Here is a 15,156-nt window from a genome sequence, read left to right as displayed (position 1 = left end):
GGTGACATGAAATAAAAATATTAAATGCAATGGATGTAATAGTGGTATTTTTTCTTACATTGATGTTGCCATTGGTTTGTAAAGGTTAAAATATGAATTAATATAACAGCTCAATGCTGAGTTTATAATTGCAATTTCAAATCTTTTTTCAATTTAATTCCTTTCTGGACTGGACCCATTCAACAAACTGCTGAGTTGGTACTTCCACCAGGAGGGTTTGAAAGAGATAAAGACATTTTAATGAATTCGACCCTAGAGTTCAAGCGCAGATAGGGAACAACACCCCCCGTTTATCTATTATATAAATAGATAAAATATTTATATAAATATATATCTATTTATATAAACAGATATATAAACAAATATATAAGCTGCATATAATATCTATCAAACAATTAGTGTAGTAGCACCAATAAACACTATTGTTTTCTAAATGTACACAATCCTTATAATAATTTAGGTTATGTCGCTGCTTCTTGTCTGACAGTGGGAGGCATAATTATTATATCTATTATAGATATTATATGTATTTATTTCAGTAGGTTACTGACTGCTAACAAGTTGAAATTGTCTGAGAACAAACTGCTTGTCATGTCACCTCCTAATATACATATTTATCACTAGGTGAAGATCCAAGCATGGGTGCAGAGTTAATGTAGGGATGCTATTTCTGAGTGTGCAGAGTAGCTTGCAAAAAAAAACCCAACTGAAAAACTGCACTAAAAAAAAACCAATTTACTTTTTGAAAACACACAGGAATATAAAAAAATGACAAAACAGCAACTTGGCACAATATGATCGACTCTAGTCCCAAAAGGGCAAAGGGTGAAGGGTCAGAGGTTAGACAGGCTGTCTGGAGGTGCTAAACGTCTGTCTTGTTCTCGGTCCCGATCCAGAGGAGGAGTCAGTTCTTGAAGCTGTTGCTGCTGATTATTCTCCAGCTCCTCCAGTCTCCTCTGCAACCCTGATAACTGCTGCAGATGCTGCTCCACGTGGAAGAAAGAAAACTTGTTAAAAACACAAAATGTTCTGATTGCAGTCAACTCCTCAAGAGTCAAAAAATGATTATTTTATACAAAAATTTCACAAAATCACTCAAAACAACCAGAAGGTACTAAACGCTCCAAAAAAAAAAAAAAAAAATCTTATATAGCTTACGTCTGTCACAAAAAACGTCAATTTTTGGCTAAAAAATGCAACCATTCAGGGAAAAGTACATACATTTCAATCATGTATAAATTAAAAAGATTTTATTCTGCATTTTATTCTCTCATCTTGGCAATCCTGGTCCCTGGATTTGAATCCTGTTAAAAACCTACATAAATGAAATGCGGTAAACGGAGTATATAAAGGAGCTTGAAATATTTTGCATGGAAGATGGTTCGAGTGTCCTCTACAAGTGCCTCTAAAATATTACACAAAATGGCTCAGTGTGTTCAACTTCCCACTCAAATAATAAGAGAAACTATTTATCTTTCTCACAACAGAACTACTTTTTTAAAATACTAGTACTTTTTGTCTGAAAAACGGCAAAATTATTGACAGCCCTAAGGAAAATTTTAAATAAATACAAACAAATTGTCATTCTCGAAAAAAAAAAAATTAGTTACACAAATTAAGAAAACTTTATTTTGGAAAAAATATTGGGTTACAATAAAACTACTGGTGGCGCATCTTGGGCGTATTTCCGCCTCACACCCAACATTCCTGTGATTAGGCTCTGGATCCACTGTAACCATGGCCAGGATTAAGGTGAATGCATGAATAAAACTACACAGAATCACACATGTGTATGCTTTCTTAAAGAGTGCCAATAAAGAGAAAAGTATGTATTTCCTTATTGCATATGGTAATGTTTCATAAAGTTCAGTTCACCTGCACGTTTATGAAGCTGCATTCAGGTCCTGCAACGAGCAGAGAGTGAGGTAGAGACCTAGAGGGCATGTGGTTTCCCAAGAGCAGCTGGCGAAACTCTTTGTGTCTCCTCTGCAGCTCTGCTAGACGTCTGCTAAGTTGAGCATGCTCCTCCACAAATGAGGGATTTCTGAGACACACATATACAAATATATGCATTAAAATCAACCCCCCAAAAAAACCAATTACACCTTTTATTAAACAGAATTTGTCAAGTGAAAGTAGTACTTCTTGGCCACAGAACTCTCAATTTCCAGTTCTTCTATCTTGGCCTCCATCAGCTGTAATTTATCCTGCAGTTTCTTCTCCTTTGCCTTGTTCAAGGTCTTTCTCTACAAAAGTAAGTGGCAAAATAATTACTTGATAAAAATCAAAGCAAACAAACATTAAAATGTACTGTTTGCTATGTTAAAACATAGCATTATCCACTTTTCATACATAGCATTTATCAAACATTTTCAATGCATGCAATTATTAAAGCATTTTCAAACATAGAATTTATCCTCTTTTCAAAAATACATGATTTTTGGCTTTAAAACAATAAATGTTGAAAAAAGGTCTCGTATTTCTCCTCTCCTTTTTTTTTTTTGTTATTGCTTGGTTTCAATTACTGGGTAGCTAATAGTAAGATGTGAGGGTAGATTAAAGATTGCTCTTAGTGCCGGATGTACTGCTAATATGAATCACTATGTGCTTTTTAAAATTAGTGAGAGGTTAGTTTAGTTGTTAAAGGCCCCATGATGTTAGCTAGCATTTCAATTAACATGAGTGGCTGGTTGGAGCGTTAGCTAGGTGACTCATTTTCAACAGGTCTCCAGTCAAAAGGTCAGATTGAGTCTGTCCGTGCTGAAACTTTTTTCACATCTGCATTCATGAATATTTGATTTCTGCACTTTGTGTGGTGAAACAACTAGAAACAAGAAAAAAATTGCATTATTAAAACCAAATTTTAAGTGATTCATTCCCTATTTAGTGTGTGCCAAGAAAAAACATAAATACAGTATAAATGCAAAAGGCAGGCCAAAGCACTAAGAGTACTGCAGAACTGAACTGAAAAGCCTTTAATTTTTCCATGTGAATCAGTCCCATCAGTCATGAGTTGCAGATGTCTGAGTAAATTAGGCTCTGCCTCGTTAATTGATTGGCAGGTGGTAGCCATAATGTTTACAAATCTCAACTTGTTTTTGATTCTGATTGAGGACACACTACGATGAGTAATTTCAAAACAACAATTTTGTGAAGAAAATAAAGCTAAAAATCTAAGTGGGTGGAGCTAATTGGCTCTTGGGGCTTTTCTGTTTGGGAAATCCAAGGAATAAAAAAGAGAAAAAAAAACAAGAATTTTGTCTGTAGGAATTACAGTTCATGAGATATGGGCCAAAACATCAAAACAACAACAACAACCAACAACAAAAACAACAACCTTGCACTTTAGCACCTTCAGGTCAATGGACCTCTTTTGAATAAAAGCAAGAAGAAAAATATCAAAATGAAAAGGGTTCCAAGCACTACATGCTTAACCCAGTCATAAGGAGAAAAAATAAAAATCTGAATGAATCAATAAGGGTTCCAGCAGCTTTGAATAGTATTAATAATAATAATAATAATAATAATAATAATAATAATAATAATCTTAACAGATACAATATGGTCCTTCAGATACTTGGTGGACAGTGGGGGGAAAAGCAACAAAAAGTGAAGAATCTGGGCTGTGTCAGATTGGACCCCAAACCAAAAATAAATTTGCAGTTCAGTACATCACAGAAGACAGCACAGAATGACAATGACCTTTTTTTGTGCAAATGAAGCTTTTTCCATGCGTTGTTTGGCTTGGCTGTATTTCTCCTGCAGCTCTGCCTCTCTTTCCTGAAGTTTATGTTTCTCCTCAAACCATTCCACACGCCTCTCCTCTTCCAGCCTGTAACAGGTAAGAGGACAGCTGTGCTGGATTAGGCCACTGGCTGAGTGAGGTAGAAAGGATGTTCACACTATTTCAGTAAGTAACCAAGAGCTAATCCTGCCCACCAAATGCATTTCTGAACCTAAATTAAATTACACTAAATTTATCTTGTGGACCATAACTGAACTGAAAGATCCAAAACAAGAGATAGAATTTGTTATTCCACTAGGGGGCAAAACAGTAGGACTGCAACAAGTAATTGACAAAAACACATCTGATGTTTCCATCAAAGTCTTCAAACAGGAAGAAAGCTATTGAAGAAAAACTATTACAAATATTTGACCTTGCTGTGACCTCGACCCTGATTGGATCATTTCCAAAATCTGATAGTTCATATGCTGGTACTTGGTTGACATGAGCACGTAATAATATGAGATCATGTGATAAATGTCAATAATGCTGTATTGCAGTTGCTCTGTTATCTATTTAAGCCTAGTTAAGAGATCTGTATTAATATTCCTTGGCTGAAATGCTCCAACAAATACTTCTAAGAAGTATATTTTGTATTTAATATATATTAATTATATATATATATATAATTTTTTTTTTAAATAACCCACCTAATTAATTCATTGGGGAAAAAAATTATAGATTAATCGATTATCAAAATAATCATGATTTTGCAGCCCTACATAATAGAGCAATAGACATCTCGAAGCTAACAAAGAAGTTGATTCTGTAACAGTCTCTCGTTACAAAATCACCTATTTAGGGATTTCATAGCAACAGGGTCGATACTTGTGTAGTCACAAGTATTTTATGCATTGTGCTGTTGCCACATCATGGGCTGATTAAATAATATAATAAATGAGCATGATACGTGTGCATTAAATATGTCGAGATTGTTAAAACCTCAATTTTAACATGAAGAAATAATCAGTGGCTTGGTTTCTGAAGGATTAACTCTGAATATCACAGTAATAAAAATGTTAAATATTTACTCAAACACAGGGGAAATAGCGAAATGGGGAAAACAATCAAATTAAACTATATAGGGACAGACTAGAAAGGTAAAGATTGTATGTGGTGATATGAGGGAGTGCAAGTTGTGAAAGAAAGAGAGAGAGAGAATCAAAATGTACATAAAGAAAGGCAGCAGGATGTGTGTGTGCACGCATGTTGTATTCTTCATGCTCTCCAGCCTTAAACTCACATGCCAGAATGCATTAAATTGTATCTTAGATGAATTTTTACCTTACTCCAGTAAATAGGGAAGATTAATAAATATCTACTGGAAATATTATCACAACACGATGCCACAGCCATCTGTGCCTGGGAGTCCAAGACAGCAAAACTGGTTGTGCTCTCCAGATGGGAGGAGCATACTCACACAGCCCCCTGTCCATCACAGCGACACTACCAATTTGTGGGGGTCTGTGAGCTCATGCATGCAAATAGCACTTTCCTCTCTCCGAGTGTGTTACACGGCCCTGTGGTGCAGCATAAGCAGCAGTTCGAAAAGATGTCGTCATCTCGCTGAGAAAGGTTCTATGTAGTACCCTTCCACAATTTTCTTGATCAGAAAGGGCTTCATGTAGAACCGTTTTAGGAGGTTAGAAACCATTAATTATCCAATGAATACTTAAAGAACCCTTGAAAAGCCCATTTCTTCTTAGAGTATATTTAAGGCTACAGGGCGTACACTTGAACACAGTGTATTCCTAGATGCCTGTAAAATGCAACCCCAAACTGCCCCTGTTCTCTTTTTTTTTTTTTTTTTTTTTTTTTTTTTTTTAAATTGTACCTTTCGGCTTCCTGCTGTGTCCTCTCCATTTGTGTCCGAGCACTTCGTAACTCTTCTCTCACTCTTTCCAGACTCTCCCTCAGCCTTCCATTGGCGTCCATCAGCTCACGCTCCGAATACGATAGAGTGCTGATTTGCACATTTAGCTCGGCATTGTGCTGAGAGTTAAAGCAGAACCATGTAAGTAGAAAGCGGTCATAAAAACCAATACATAAATCATTAAAATATCCCATAGAACATTCCTAAACATTAGACATATAAACGGCCAGATATTTCTTCTATCTGCTTGTTACGGACTCCAGTCGTGGATGGGTTTGGTACATACTCTTCTCAACTCTGTGTTCTCGGTCTTTTGTCTCTCCAGCTCCTCTAACTGCTGTGCCTGCTGCTGCAGTTTAACTCTAACACATACACGACACAGACAACTATTAGATAATCAACAGTTAATACACAAATCTACAAACATTATGGATTAATCCATTTATGCAATTATTAGCAGTAATACGTCAAATTCAAATCTCATACAGTATGATACCGTTCTCACTTAACACAACACAGCACAAATAAGAAAAGCTGCCTGAATATATGCCTCAAGTTTCCATTTTCAGTTGATGAAACCATTCAGTATTATGAGTGTTTGCGTCATGTTTTGTCTAGTTTTAGAGAACAACACGGATGATGTGATGTTGTGGTGGATCGTATTGAGTAATACGATCCACCATACTATTACACCCCTAATAAAGCCTATTATAGTTGATTATATTTGCAGACATCAGAACATTGAATGGAGTGCCAAGCACAGACTGCAGAACCACCTGAACACTAACAAATAAACTTGAATATAAGGAAAGCAAATAGAAATATGTTGTGATTGGAAGTGAGCTATCATGCAGCAATACTGGAAGTTTGGTTAAAAAAAAGAAAGAAAGATTGAAATCACACAGAACAGCCTAACATCAAAACTTGTGTGGGAATCTTTTATTTGGACAGCCTCTGGACTGAAGTATAAAGATGCTATCTGAAAATATAAAAATGTGAATAACTGAAATGTGAATACTTGATATTCTGCAGCTCCTTGCGTGCAGACTTCTCCGCACGCCAAGCACCACGGAGACGATCCTCAAATTCCTGGTTCTTGGTGGTTCCCGTTTCTTCCTGTAGAGCCCTCAGCTGCTCCAGCTCAGAGAGACGATTCTCCAGTTCAAACCTGATGTGCGCATGCACAAAAACACACACACAAAAAAACCATAATAAAATATCAACTGAAAAGACCAAAACAGTTTTTGAAACAAATTTCAAAAACAATAAATGGAAAGCCTGGAAGGAAACAATGGCGTAAGTAGGGGACGGTACTTACTTCTCTTCCTGAAGAACAACAATTTTTTGCATCTCTTCTTCTCTAGCTCCCTGTATTCTAAGCACCATTTCCTGGTCTTTTTCCAACAACAACTCTTTATTCCTCTCGCCCGTTGCGGTCAAAACTTCCAGATCAGACTGTAGACCTGAGATGGAGAGTGCAGTAAGAGTGGGCCATTTAAAATTTAAAAAAAAAAAAAAAAAAAAAAAAAAAGAAAGAAATCTCCTCTATTCATCTCCAAACAGTCTAGAACAGGGGTTCCCAAAATTTTCCAGGGCAAGACCCCCCCCCCCCCAAATGGCATTAACATTTGACCGAGGCCCCCCTTTTGAAAGATGTCTTTAAAACACATTAAAAATACAGATTTCTGAATATATCACACTTTTTTTTTTTTATTAACAATAACAACATCTTACATCTTTACATTACATTACATTAGGAATTGATTGTGTGTGTGTGTGTGGTTGTCTGAGAGTGAGAATCATGTATTTATTTTTCACACCAAATTGTTGAGGCCTCCTGGGCGGCCCCTGGCGGCCCCTACTTTGAAAACCACTGGTCTAGAAAACAATGGAAGAGAGTGAGACACAGCGAGAAATGGGAAGGGTAACAAATGTAGAAACTTACTCTCCACTTGGGTTTGCAGTTTGTCTCGTTCCCTTTCCACTTCTCCTCTGGCTTTCAGAAACTCCATCTTCACATTAGCCAATTCCAACCTATGGGCATGTTTAATTTCTTCAACCTGTTTCATACGTGTTACAAATTACATATTTAAAACATAATCCAAAACATCCTTATACGAAGCATTAAATATGTATTAAAATAAATAAATCATTTTTAAAAAAAAAGTCAAATAACTAGAGAGAATGTACATCTTTGAGCATGCAGGCTGAACGAACCTGACTGTTCAGGGCGTTTATTTCCCTCTCAGCCTTGTGCAGTTTGCCAGTGAGGACAGCGTTCTGCTCATGGCTCAAGCGCAGCTCCTTCTCCACTCGATCTAACTGCATGCACACAGACTGCTTCTCCGACTGCATCGTAACAAATAGTGCCATTAACATCAGCCGATTATATTTATATTTACATAACGTGAAAGCACGTTCCCTATACAGCTCATGTGCATTTACTGACACCTACAAAACAAAAAGTACACAAACAGCTGGGAGCAGGAAATGAATGGGTAAAGTCTAAAAAGCAGAAAACCTTTCATCAGCTCAGGCGTCTGTTTACGTCTTACGGCTCTGCACAAACAGACTGGCCCGCCTTCCGTTTATATGGCAACGTTTCTTTCGTCATGATTAAATTATTCGTGTTGTTTTTGGGTTTGTGTTGGCGTGATTTATTTAGTTTTCATATTCCTAAATTAAGACCACAAAATATTCTCGATGGTATTCTTCATCCCTGACCCAGTAAACTAACACGAGGATGTGTTTTTGATAAAGACTCCAAAGAACGAATGTACAACAATATGGAAACTGATAGGACCAGATGTAAGCAGACCTACGCATAAAATGAGTAGTTCTAAAAGTCCAGAAGTCCTCTTACCTCCAGGGTCTTGAGTGCAGCCTGGGACTCGGCCAGCTGGCGGAGCTGGATGCGTTGCGTGTTTTCTGCCTGTGCTCCTGTGTTGTCCCTCTCTGCACGGAGTTCAGCCACCTCGGCCTCGAGGTTGCACAGCCGCTGATGCAGCTGTGCCTTTTCTCTCAACAGCGCTTCCACACGCTTCCCGTCACTCGTGCAATCTCCACTCTGCAGCTGCACACTCAGCTTCTCCTTATCCCTCTCCAGAAGAGCCAGCTGAACATGGCATATGACACACACACACACACACACACACACACACACACACACACAAATCACGGAATTAAATTAAATCCAATTAAAACTCATACCTCATAACATCTTGCACCATAAAATTATCTTATACTATTACCGCAATGTAAAGTACAGTGCTAGGCTCAATGCATGCAAACATTTATTCTGTAACAGAACATACATCTGCACTGTAACGTATTCGTTGCTCCTCCAAAATGTGTTCGTGTTCCTCTCGCTGGTGATCAAACTCTGATTTGAGAAAGGTGAAGTCGTAGCGCAACTTATTGTATTCAGATCTGTATTTCTCAGCCTCCTGGTACATACAGAGAAAACACAGACAAATAAAGAACCCGATCATTTCAGATTTAAAAACATACACCGGGTGAAGTGTTGTGATCTAACTGACTTTGTCTTGTGGGGCAAACAGCTGCCATTATATTGACTACCATTACACCATATACACTCCTTTCTGATAGGTATGCATCATCTGCTAGAACACAGTAAATTAATAGTTCATCTTTCTGACCGTGCTGAAAATCCTCAGCAGAAGGTAAATTCTCGTTTCGTCAAGAAGCATATGTACTTTGACTTGACTTCTAACAGTTAGTGATGGTGTGAAACAACTGGATATCTCCTTGTGTGCATGCATGCATATGCTGAAATCTTCCCACAATGTATGACACAGTAAATAAATAGTGCTGTAGTACATACTGCTGTTCCCTTTCTTCTTCTCCTCATCTAGTACAAGCCACACACTCTATGGTGATATCCACTTAGGAGATACTGGTGACCAGCTCTCCTTCCCTCATTCCTTTATATCTCTGCGAGTGTGCTTTCTTATCAGCCCATGACTGGCAGTGAAAGAAGCTTGAGCACTTCCTTGCTTGCTTGTATTGCTGCGCGTTCCTACCAGTAGACTGACTAGGAGATAGAACAAAGATCACTTACCTCTTCTAGCTTACTAAAGTGTTCCTTGATAGGAATTTCCATCTCCTGCTGCACCTGGGCTCTTAATAACTCCAACCGCTGAGGGGTCATCACCTACCACGCATAAAAGGTGTACATACACAATTAAATTACTCTAACAAGCATGGTACATAGAGAACAAAAGCACTTCAGGGTTAACTAACATCATGGTCTTAATCAAGTTTTCTAGTTTTGATACAGCAAGGTTATACACACACAACAGTTATATGATTTAAGATGCAAAGCACCTCTTGGATCTTGTAACATACTCACATTAAGCAGGTTGCTTTTTTTTTTCCTTCAGGGGGGAGTTCTTTTCTTTAATAATTTTTTGAGATTTTATATATATATATATATATATATATATATATATATATATATATATATATATATACACACACACACACACACACACACTAGTAGATACACACAGTTCTAGCTGCTTTTGGGCTTTTAGAAAGGACAATCATGCTCTTAACTTAGCATATCACTACTGCCCTGTAATATTTTTCATTTTACACCAGGCACAACTTGTGCGTGGTACGCAAAGAATGTTGTTGGTTTTTTGTATATTTTTGCACTGGGTTAGTGATTATAATGTGCAAATATTAGCCTAAATGGTTAACAGTTAAGTATTGCTGAGTGTTTTTTTTTTTTTTTTTTTTTAAAACACCACCTCCAGTGAATCCATCATGACTGCTATAACAGAGCTAGTCTTCTTCAGACGTCTGTTCAGATTTTCTTTCTTTTTTTTTGCTTCAAGTCATATCATGGTTATATTTCTTAAATAAATAAATCCATTATATATTAATGTTATCATATTGCCATGTGTGAAGAAAACATGAAACTAGAAGGCAAGTACAAAAGGTTACAAGGGAAATTTTTATTGTTTAAAATTCTGTATTTTTACACGGAGGTGTATCTGGAACAATATTATTGTGAAACCATTGATAAAAACCCCACGGACAAAAGATTAAGATTTCCATGTAGGCAACCAGACACACCATACCTCTACCCCTCTGCTAACCAATCAGTCTCTGCCTGAAGACCAGTGTATGCACAACACCACAGACACGCACAAGCATTTAGTTTGTGGAGGACCTCACATGAGAATTTATCAAGCACCTCTGCATACACTTACCCACAAACCCCATGTCTGTGCTGCAACGCAAATACGTGTTAAAATAGAAGCATAAAGCAGAAACGTACAAATCTTGGAAACCTCTGCTTCATTAACAATAACAACAACACATTCACTTTTATAAACTAAAGGTTTAAAAGTCACCACATAAAAATGTCTCAGTATCCATTAACGCCATAGAGAAATAAACAAGGCACAAACATGAAACCACTCCCATTTTAAATGTTATATATGTATAACCTGTAATCTGAGCTCCTCAAGCTCCCGGGTCTTATCCAACACCTCTCTTCTCAGCTCCGCCAGTAACAGCTGCAGCTTCTCCTGACCAGCCTGCTTCTCACTCAGCATCCTTTTGAGCTCACCCTGGGCCCGTGTATACTCACCCTGCAGTCTTCACACACACAAACACACACACACACTTAAAATGCTTCAAACTGTTACAATTAAACAAACAAAAAACAGAGCAGAATCTAGATTCTCTGTCTAAAGAAAGTGATTTCCTATTGCAAAAATAACTGAAGTACTATCAGACCTTGAGTGCTCAGCTTTGAGTGTCTGGTAGTTGGTTTTGTGGTTCTCACAGCGCATCCGTTCATCAATGAGCATCTTTTGGAGCTCCGTATCCAAGCAGCGAAGCCCCACTGATCCTGGGCTTACTTCCTGGGCTTTGCCACTTCCACTAGCCTCCAAGTTTGGAAACATGGCTGAAAAATGACTTGGTACAGCACCATCCATCTTTCCTTCAAGCCAAAGAGAAAGAGAATCAGCAGAAGGACTTGTAAACCTTCAGCACAACCCCGTGACCTGGAGAAGTCCAATCAACCCCACACACTCTCTTACAGCTCTTGTCTCAGGAGTAAATCTGTCAGGTTTCAGTGCAGGGATGAGGGCTTTGTTCAGCTCTACACTGCAAAAGAAGCTAATCAGGGAAGTTACAGGGCATTCATAGTCTCACATGATTGCTCTCTGCCACTCACAGCTTGCACAGTTTAATCTCAAGTGATTTCTCTCCATTTTCTGTTGTGGATACGGAGCGTGTGATTACCCGAGTGCACACAGAGCACAGCAACGTGTTGTCTGGGCAACTAAAGCGGAGTCAGTAGGGCTCCCAGAGACCTGTGTGAAGTTGGCCATCCACCCAACGCAAAATGTCAGCAAAACAGTCTCAATCGTTTGTGCTGCTTCGGTTCTGGAGATATTAAAAGAATATTTATAGGTCATTCTGGGTCTCTAAGCCCCCCCTCCAAATAGTCTCAATCATTTGTGCTTCGTTTGTGCCACTAAAAGTTTGGTTTGTGCTGCTTTCGTTTATAAAATATTAGACATTGAATTATAGGCGCAAATCTCCTCAGTGTGAGCACACTTGTAGAGTCGAAGTGCCGAAGACTTTTTCAAGACAAATCATATAATTTGTTCAATAAACAGTTCTCTTTACTGCATTCACTGGTCTCTCATGATTGAACTTTTCATTTATTTACAAGGAGAATCATCTGTTACACTTCACTCTCACCACTAGGTGTAAGTGACACTTCTGTTCACAATGCTCTTGTGGAAATTAGTGTTGTTAGTCTATGAAAAGTCGATATAGTTACTAAATCAAAATTCTGGCCAGTGTAAGTTCAATGTTTTAACACTGTCAGTTACAATACTATTAGTTAACTTCAATCATAATGGTACAACATTCAAGAGAGCGAAGATTGTCAATGTTTATTGAACAGAAAACTGAGGGAAATTACTCATGTTTACTTTGTAATAAGTTTCTTCTTGTTCTGTTTCATTCTCATGTGAGGATAACACCTAAGAAGGCCATGTCATGTCACTGAGATCAGGACAGAAGGTTTATCTGCTTACAGAGACACAAACATGTTCTTCTGTTCGTCTAAACATCTTCCAAATTCCTAAAACAAAGCCTGTTTGAACTGCCTCAAACCACTTCTTATCAGTACACAGACGTGTCTCATGCTCTGCGTTTCATATCTATAGTAGTGGTTTAGTACAAGGGCTTCAGAGCGCTCTCATTATTCTCTCCTGCTTTATTCTATCCTGTATTAACCATCTTTCTGTAATAAACATTTTCACCTTCAGAGGACGAGTCTGCGAATGTTGTCTAATTTCCACGACAATTTGGCGTCCCTGGGTGAGCCGCGCGAGTCTTTCAGCTTTTCGGGACAACAAGCAAACCGGAGGATGCCCGGGAAAAGTTTCACCCTGAAGCCCGTGTTGCACGAAGGCGGTTTGCCCTTTGTAGTGCAGGGCGAAAGACCCGATGCAGCCTTACCACTTGACCGGTAGAAATCATCAAGAATTTAGTATTAGAATTTTATAAAGTCGCTTATGCGATGTCAGAGATATTGGTGTTTCTTAGATCAGAGCTTCAAAACTAAGATATATACCGACGGGTATATATAGAGAGATAATAATGGTAAAAAATATTTGCTAATGGAAAGAGTCCGGTTCGAGCAATGAATAAGTGAAGAGAGTATTTATTAAGAAGCGCAGGAGGCGCAGTATTTTTGCGGCGGATTATCATCAAGTGGAACGCCCCATTGACTCATTCCATCATATCAGCGGTACATTATATATTTGGCAAATTTAACGCACAAGAAACTTTTACTGAGATAAAAAAAAATAATAATAAAAATAATAATAATAATAATAATAATAATAATAATAATAATGAAATTATTATTTAACGAAAAAAAGAAGGGAAGAGAAAACTGTAAGTCCTACCAAATTGCTGTATGTGGACTCGCCCTCACAGGTCAACTCTTTTACATTCTTACGGTTTATTCTATTGAACCTAGAGGTTATATGATTAATTAAATGTCTAGAGATTTGGCACACATTTTGAACCTTTCCTGTCTGCATGAGAATGCATATTCACTTGATTTTCATAGCAAGTTAAATTAATTAAAACTTTAAAAGTTATAGAAGCTGTAAAAAAATAAATAAAATAAAATAAAATTATATATATTATATATATATATATTATATATATATATAAATAATATGGGGAAAAACATGTAGCAAAGCACATCCTGAGGACTGCAACAACCTCCTCCAGCTAATGAAAACAATCACCACAACGGGTCTGAATGCACAGGTCTACATACAGAGGGCAGAGCTGCTGAGTGGAATATTTAAAGCTGTCCGATTGAAGTCTGGTGCTCTCCAAATCGATGCACAATGCCACATCTCCACGATCATTGAAAAGTCAATGACACAACGTGCATGTGTTTCCTTCACACAGCAGTGCTCCTCACAGTATTGCAGTCTCAGCACAGAAGTCACAAGGGAAATTCCATTTGTTCGTACTTCTGTTGCTGTACTGCAGGCTTCTGGCATGGCACATCTTCAGACCGCGGTGGAAGAAGGTCTCCCAGAGGTCCCCAGAACCTCCATAGAGTTCCCCACAGAGTCTTTTGTTGCTTTTGCAAAATCCTCCCACTTTCTGCTCACTCTGTTATGTTTGTGTTGACGTGTTATCTAAAAACGTGCTGCTTAAAAAGTTTATACTGACAGTTATATAAGTGAGTATTGCCTGAGCGTGTCGAGCAAACTAACTACTATTTTACTGGATAGTTTGGTTCTGAAAGAGGATTAACAACGGCAGAAAATGAAGACAGCTATGGCGGAGAGACATGAAGTCAGCTAGCATCTCGTCCTACTGCAGCAGAAGGAAGTAAACAGACATTACCTGGTTACATACACCAATACCACTGTCGTATCCGCCATAGAGCACAAGAACTTCCGGTGTTTCACCGAATTGTAACTCCCCGGTGGAATCCGACGCCCCGCTTCTTCTTCTTCTTCTTTGTATTTATTGGCGGGTCGCATACCGCCACCTGCTGTGCTGGAGTGTGAAGTGATTTCAGTCTAGATGTATATTATGAGATCTATATTCTTTTATGAATTTTATTCTTAATGAATTCTATTCTTAATGAGTTTTAAAACTGTCTTTATGATTTTACCAGATCTTGTTTTGTGTTTAATATGTTGCTGATTGTAATTTCTTTGCATCCTATGTTATGTAGTTATCGTTGTAGTTCATTCCTTTCCTGTTCTTAGGACAGAATACCAACACATGATCAACTGTTTCCTTTACTTGGCATAGTTCACATAATCCTGTACTGTGTTTTCTTATTATGTAAAGTGTAGAAGTAAGTTTTGTATCATTTTACTTTGTCTTGTACTGATTTGTATATTATAAAAACGTCTACCCGTTTAACAGTCATTCCAGTTCCTTGCCATTTCCGATA

At 37.9% G+C, this 15,156-nt stretch overlaps 1 protein-coding gene across 4 annotated transcripts; it reads right to left on the bottom strand.

Moving 5' to 3' along the window:
* Nucleotides 1–715: 715 nt before the first annotated feature.
* On the bottom strand, nucleotides 716–14,703 carry cep83 (centrosomal protein 83). Of its 4 annotated transcripts, none has more exons than XM_017486038.3 (16): nucleotides 14,595–14,703; nucleotides 11,430–11,637; nucleotides 11,138–11,288; nucleotides 9,739–9,831; nucleotides 8,972–9,103; nucleotides 8,521–8,772; nucleotides 7,875–8,006; nucleotides 7,603–7,717; nucleotides 6,976–7,120; nucleotides 6,676–6,825; nucleotides 5,944–6,019; nucleotides 5,619–5,776; nucleotides 3,703–3,853; nucleotides 2,143–2,246; nucleotides 1,876–2,044; nucleotides 716–983 (listed from the first exon to the last, which is right to left on the bottom strand). In XM_017486038.3, exons 2-16 carry the CDS (start codon nucleotides 11,630–11,632, stop codon nucleotides 834–836), a joined length of 2,181 nt encoding a protein of 726 aa, XP_017341527.1. In that variant the 5' UTR covers nucleotides 11,633–11,637; nucleotides 14,595–14,703; the 3' UTR covers nucleotides 716–833. The 4 variants fall into 4 exon arrangements, with proteins under 4 accessions (XP_017341527.1, XP_017341528.1, XP_053541674.1 ...); XM_017486039.1 differs by lacking the exon at nucleotides 14,595–14,703 and adding an exon at nucleotides 14,011–14,588; XM_053685699.1 differs by lacking the exon at nucleotides 14,595–14,703 and adding an exon at nucleotides 14,213–14,588.
* Between the last annotated feature and the right edge of the window lie 453 nt (nucleotides 14,704–15,156).

Source organism: Ictalurus punctatus, chromosome 14 (assembly GCF_001660625.3).
Source record: "Ictalurus punctatus breed USDA103 chromosome 14, Coco_2.0, whole genome shotgun sequence".
Taxonomy (NCBI): Eukaryota; Metazoa; Chordata; class Actinopteri; order Siluriformes; family Ictaluridae; genus Ictalurus; species Ictalurus punctatus.
The sequence above is the reverse complement of the archived record's forward strand: the minus strand, read 5'-3'. Positions and strand labels throughout refer to the sequence as shown.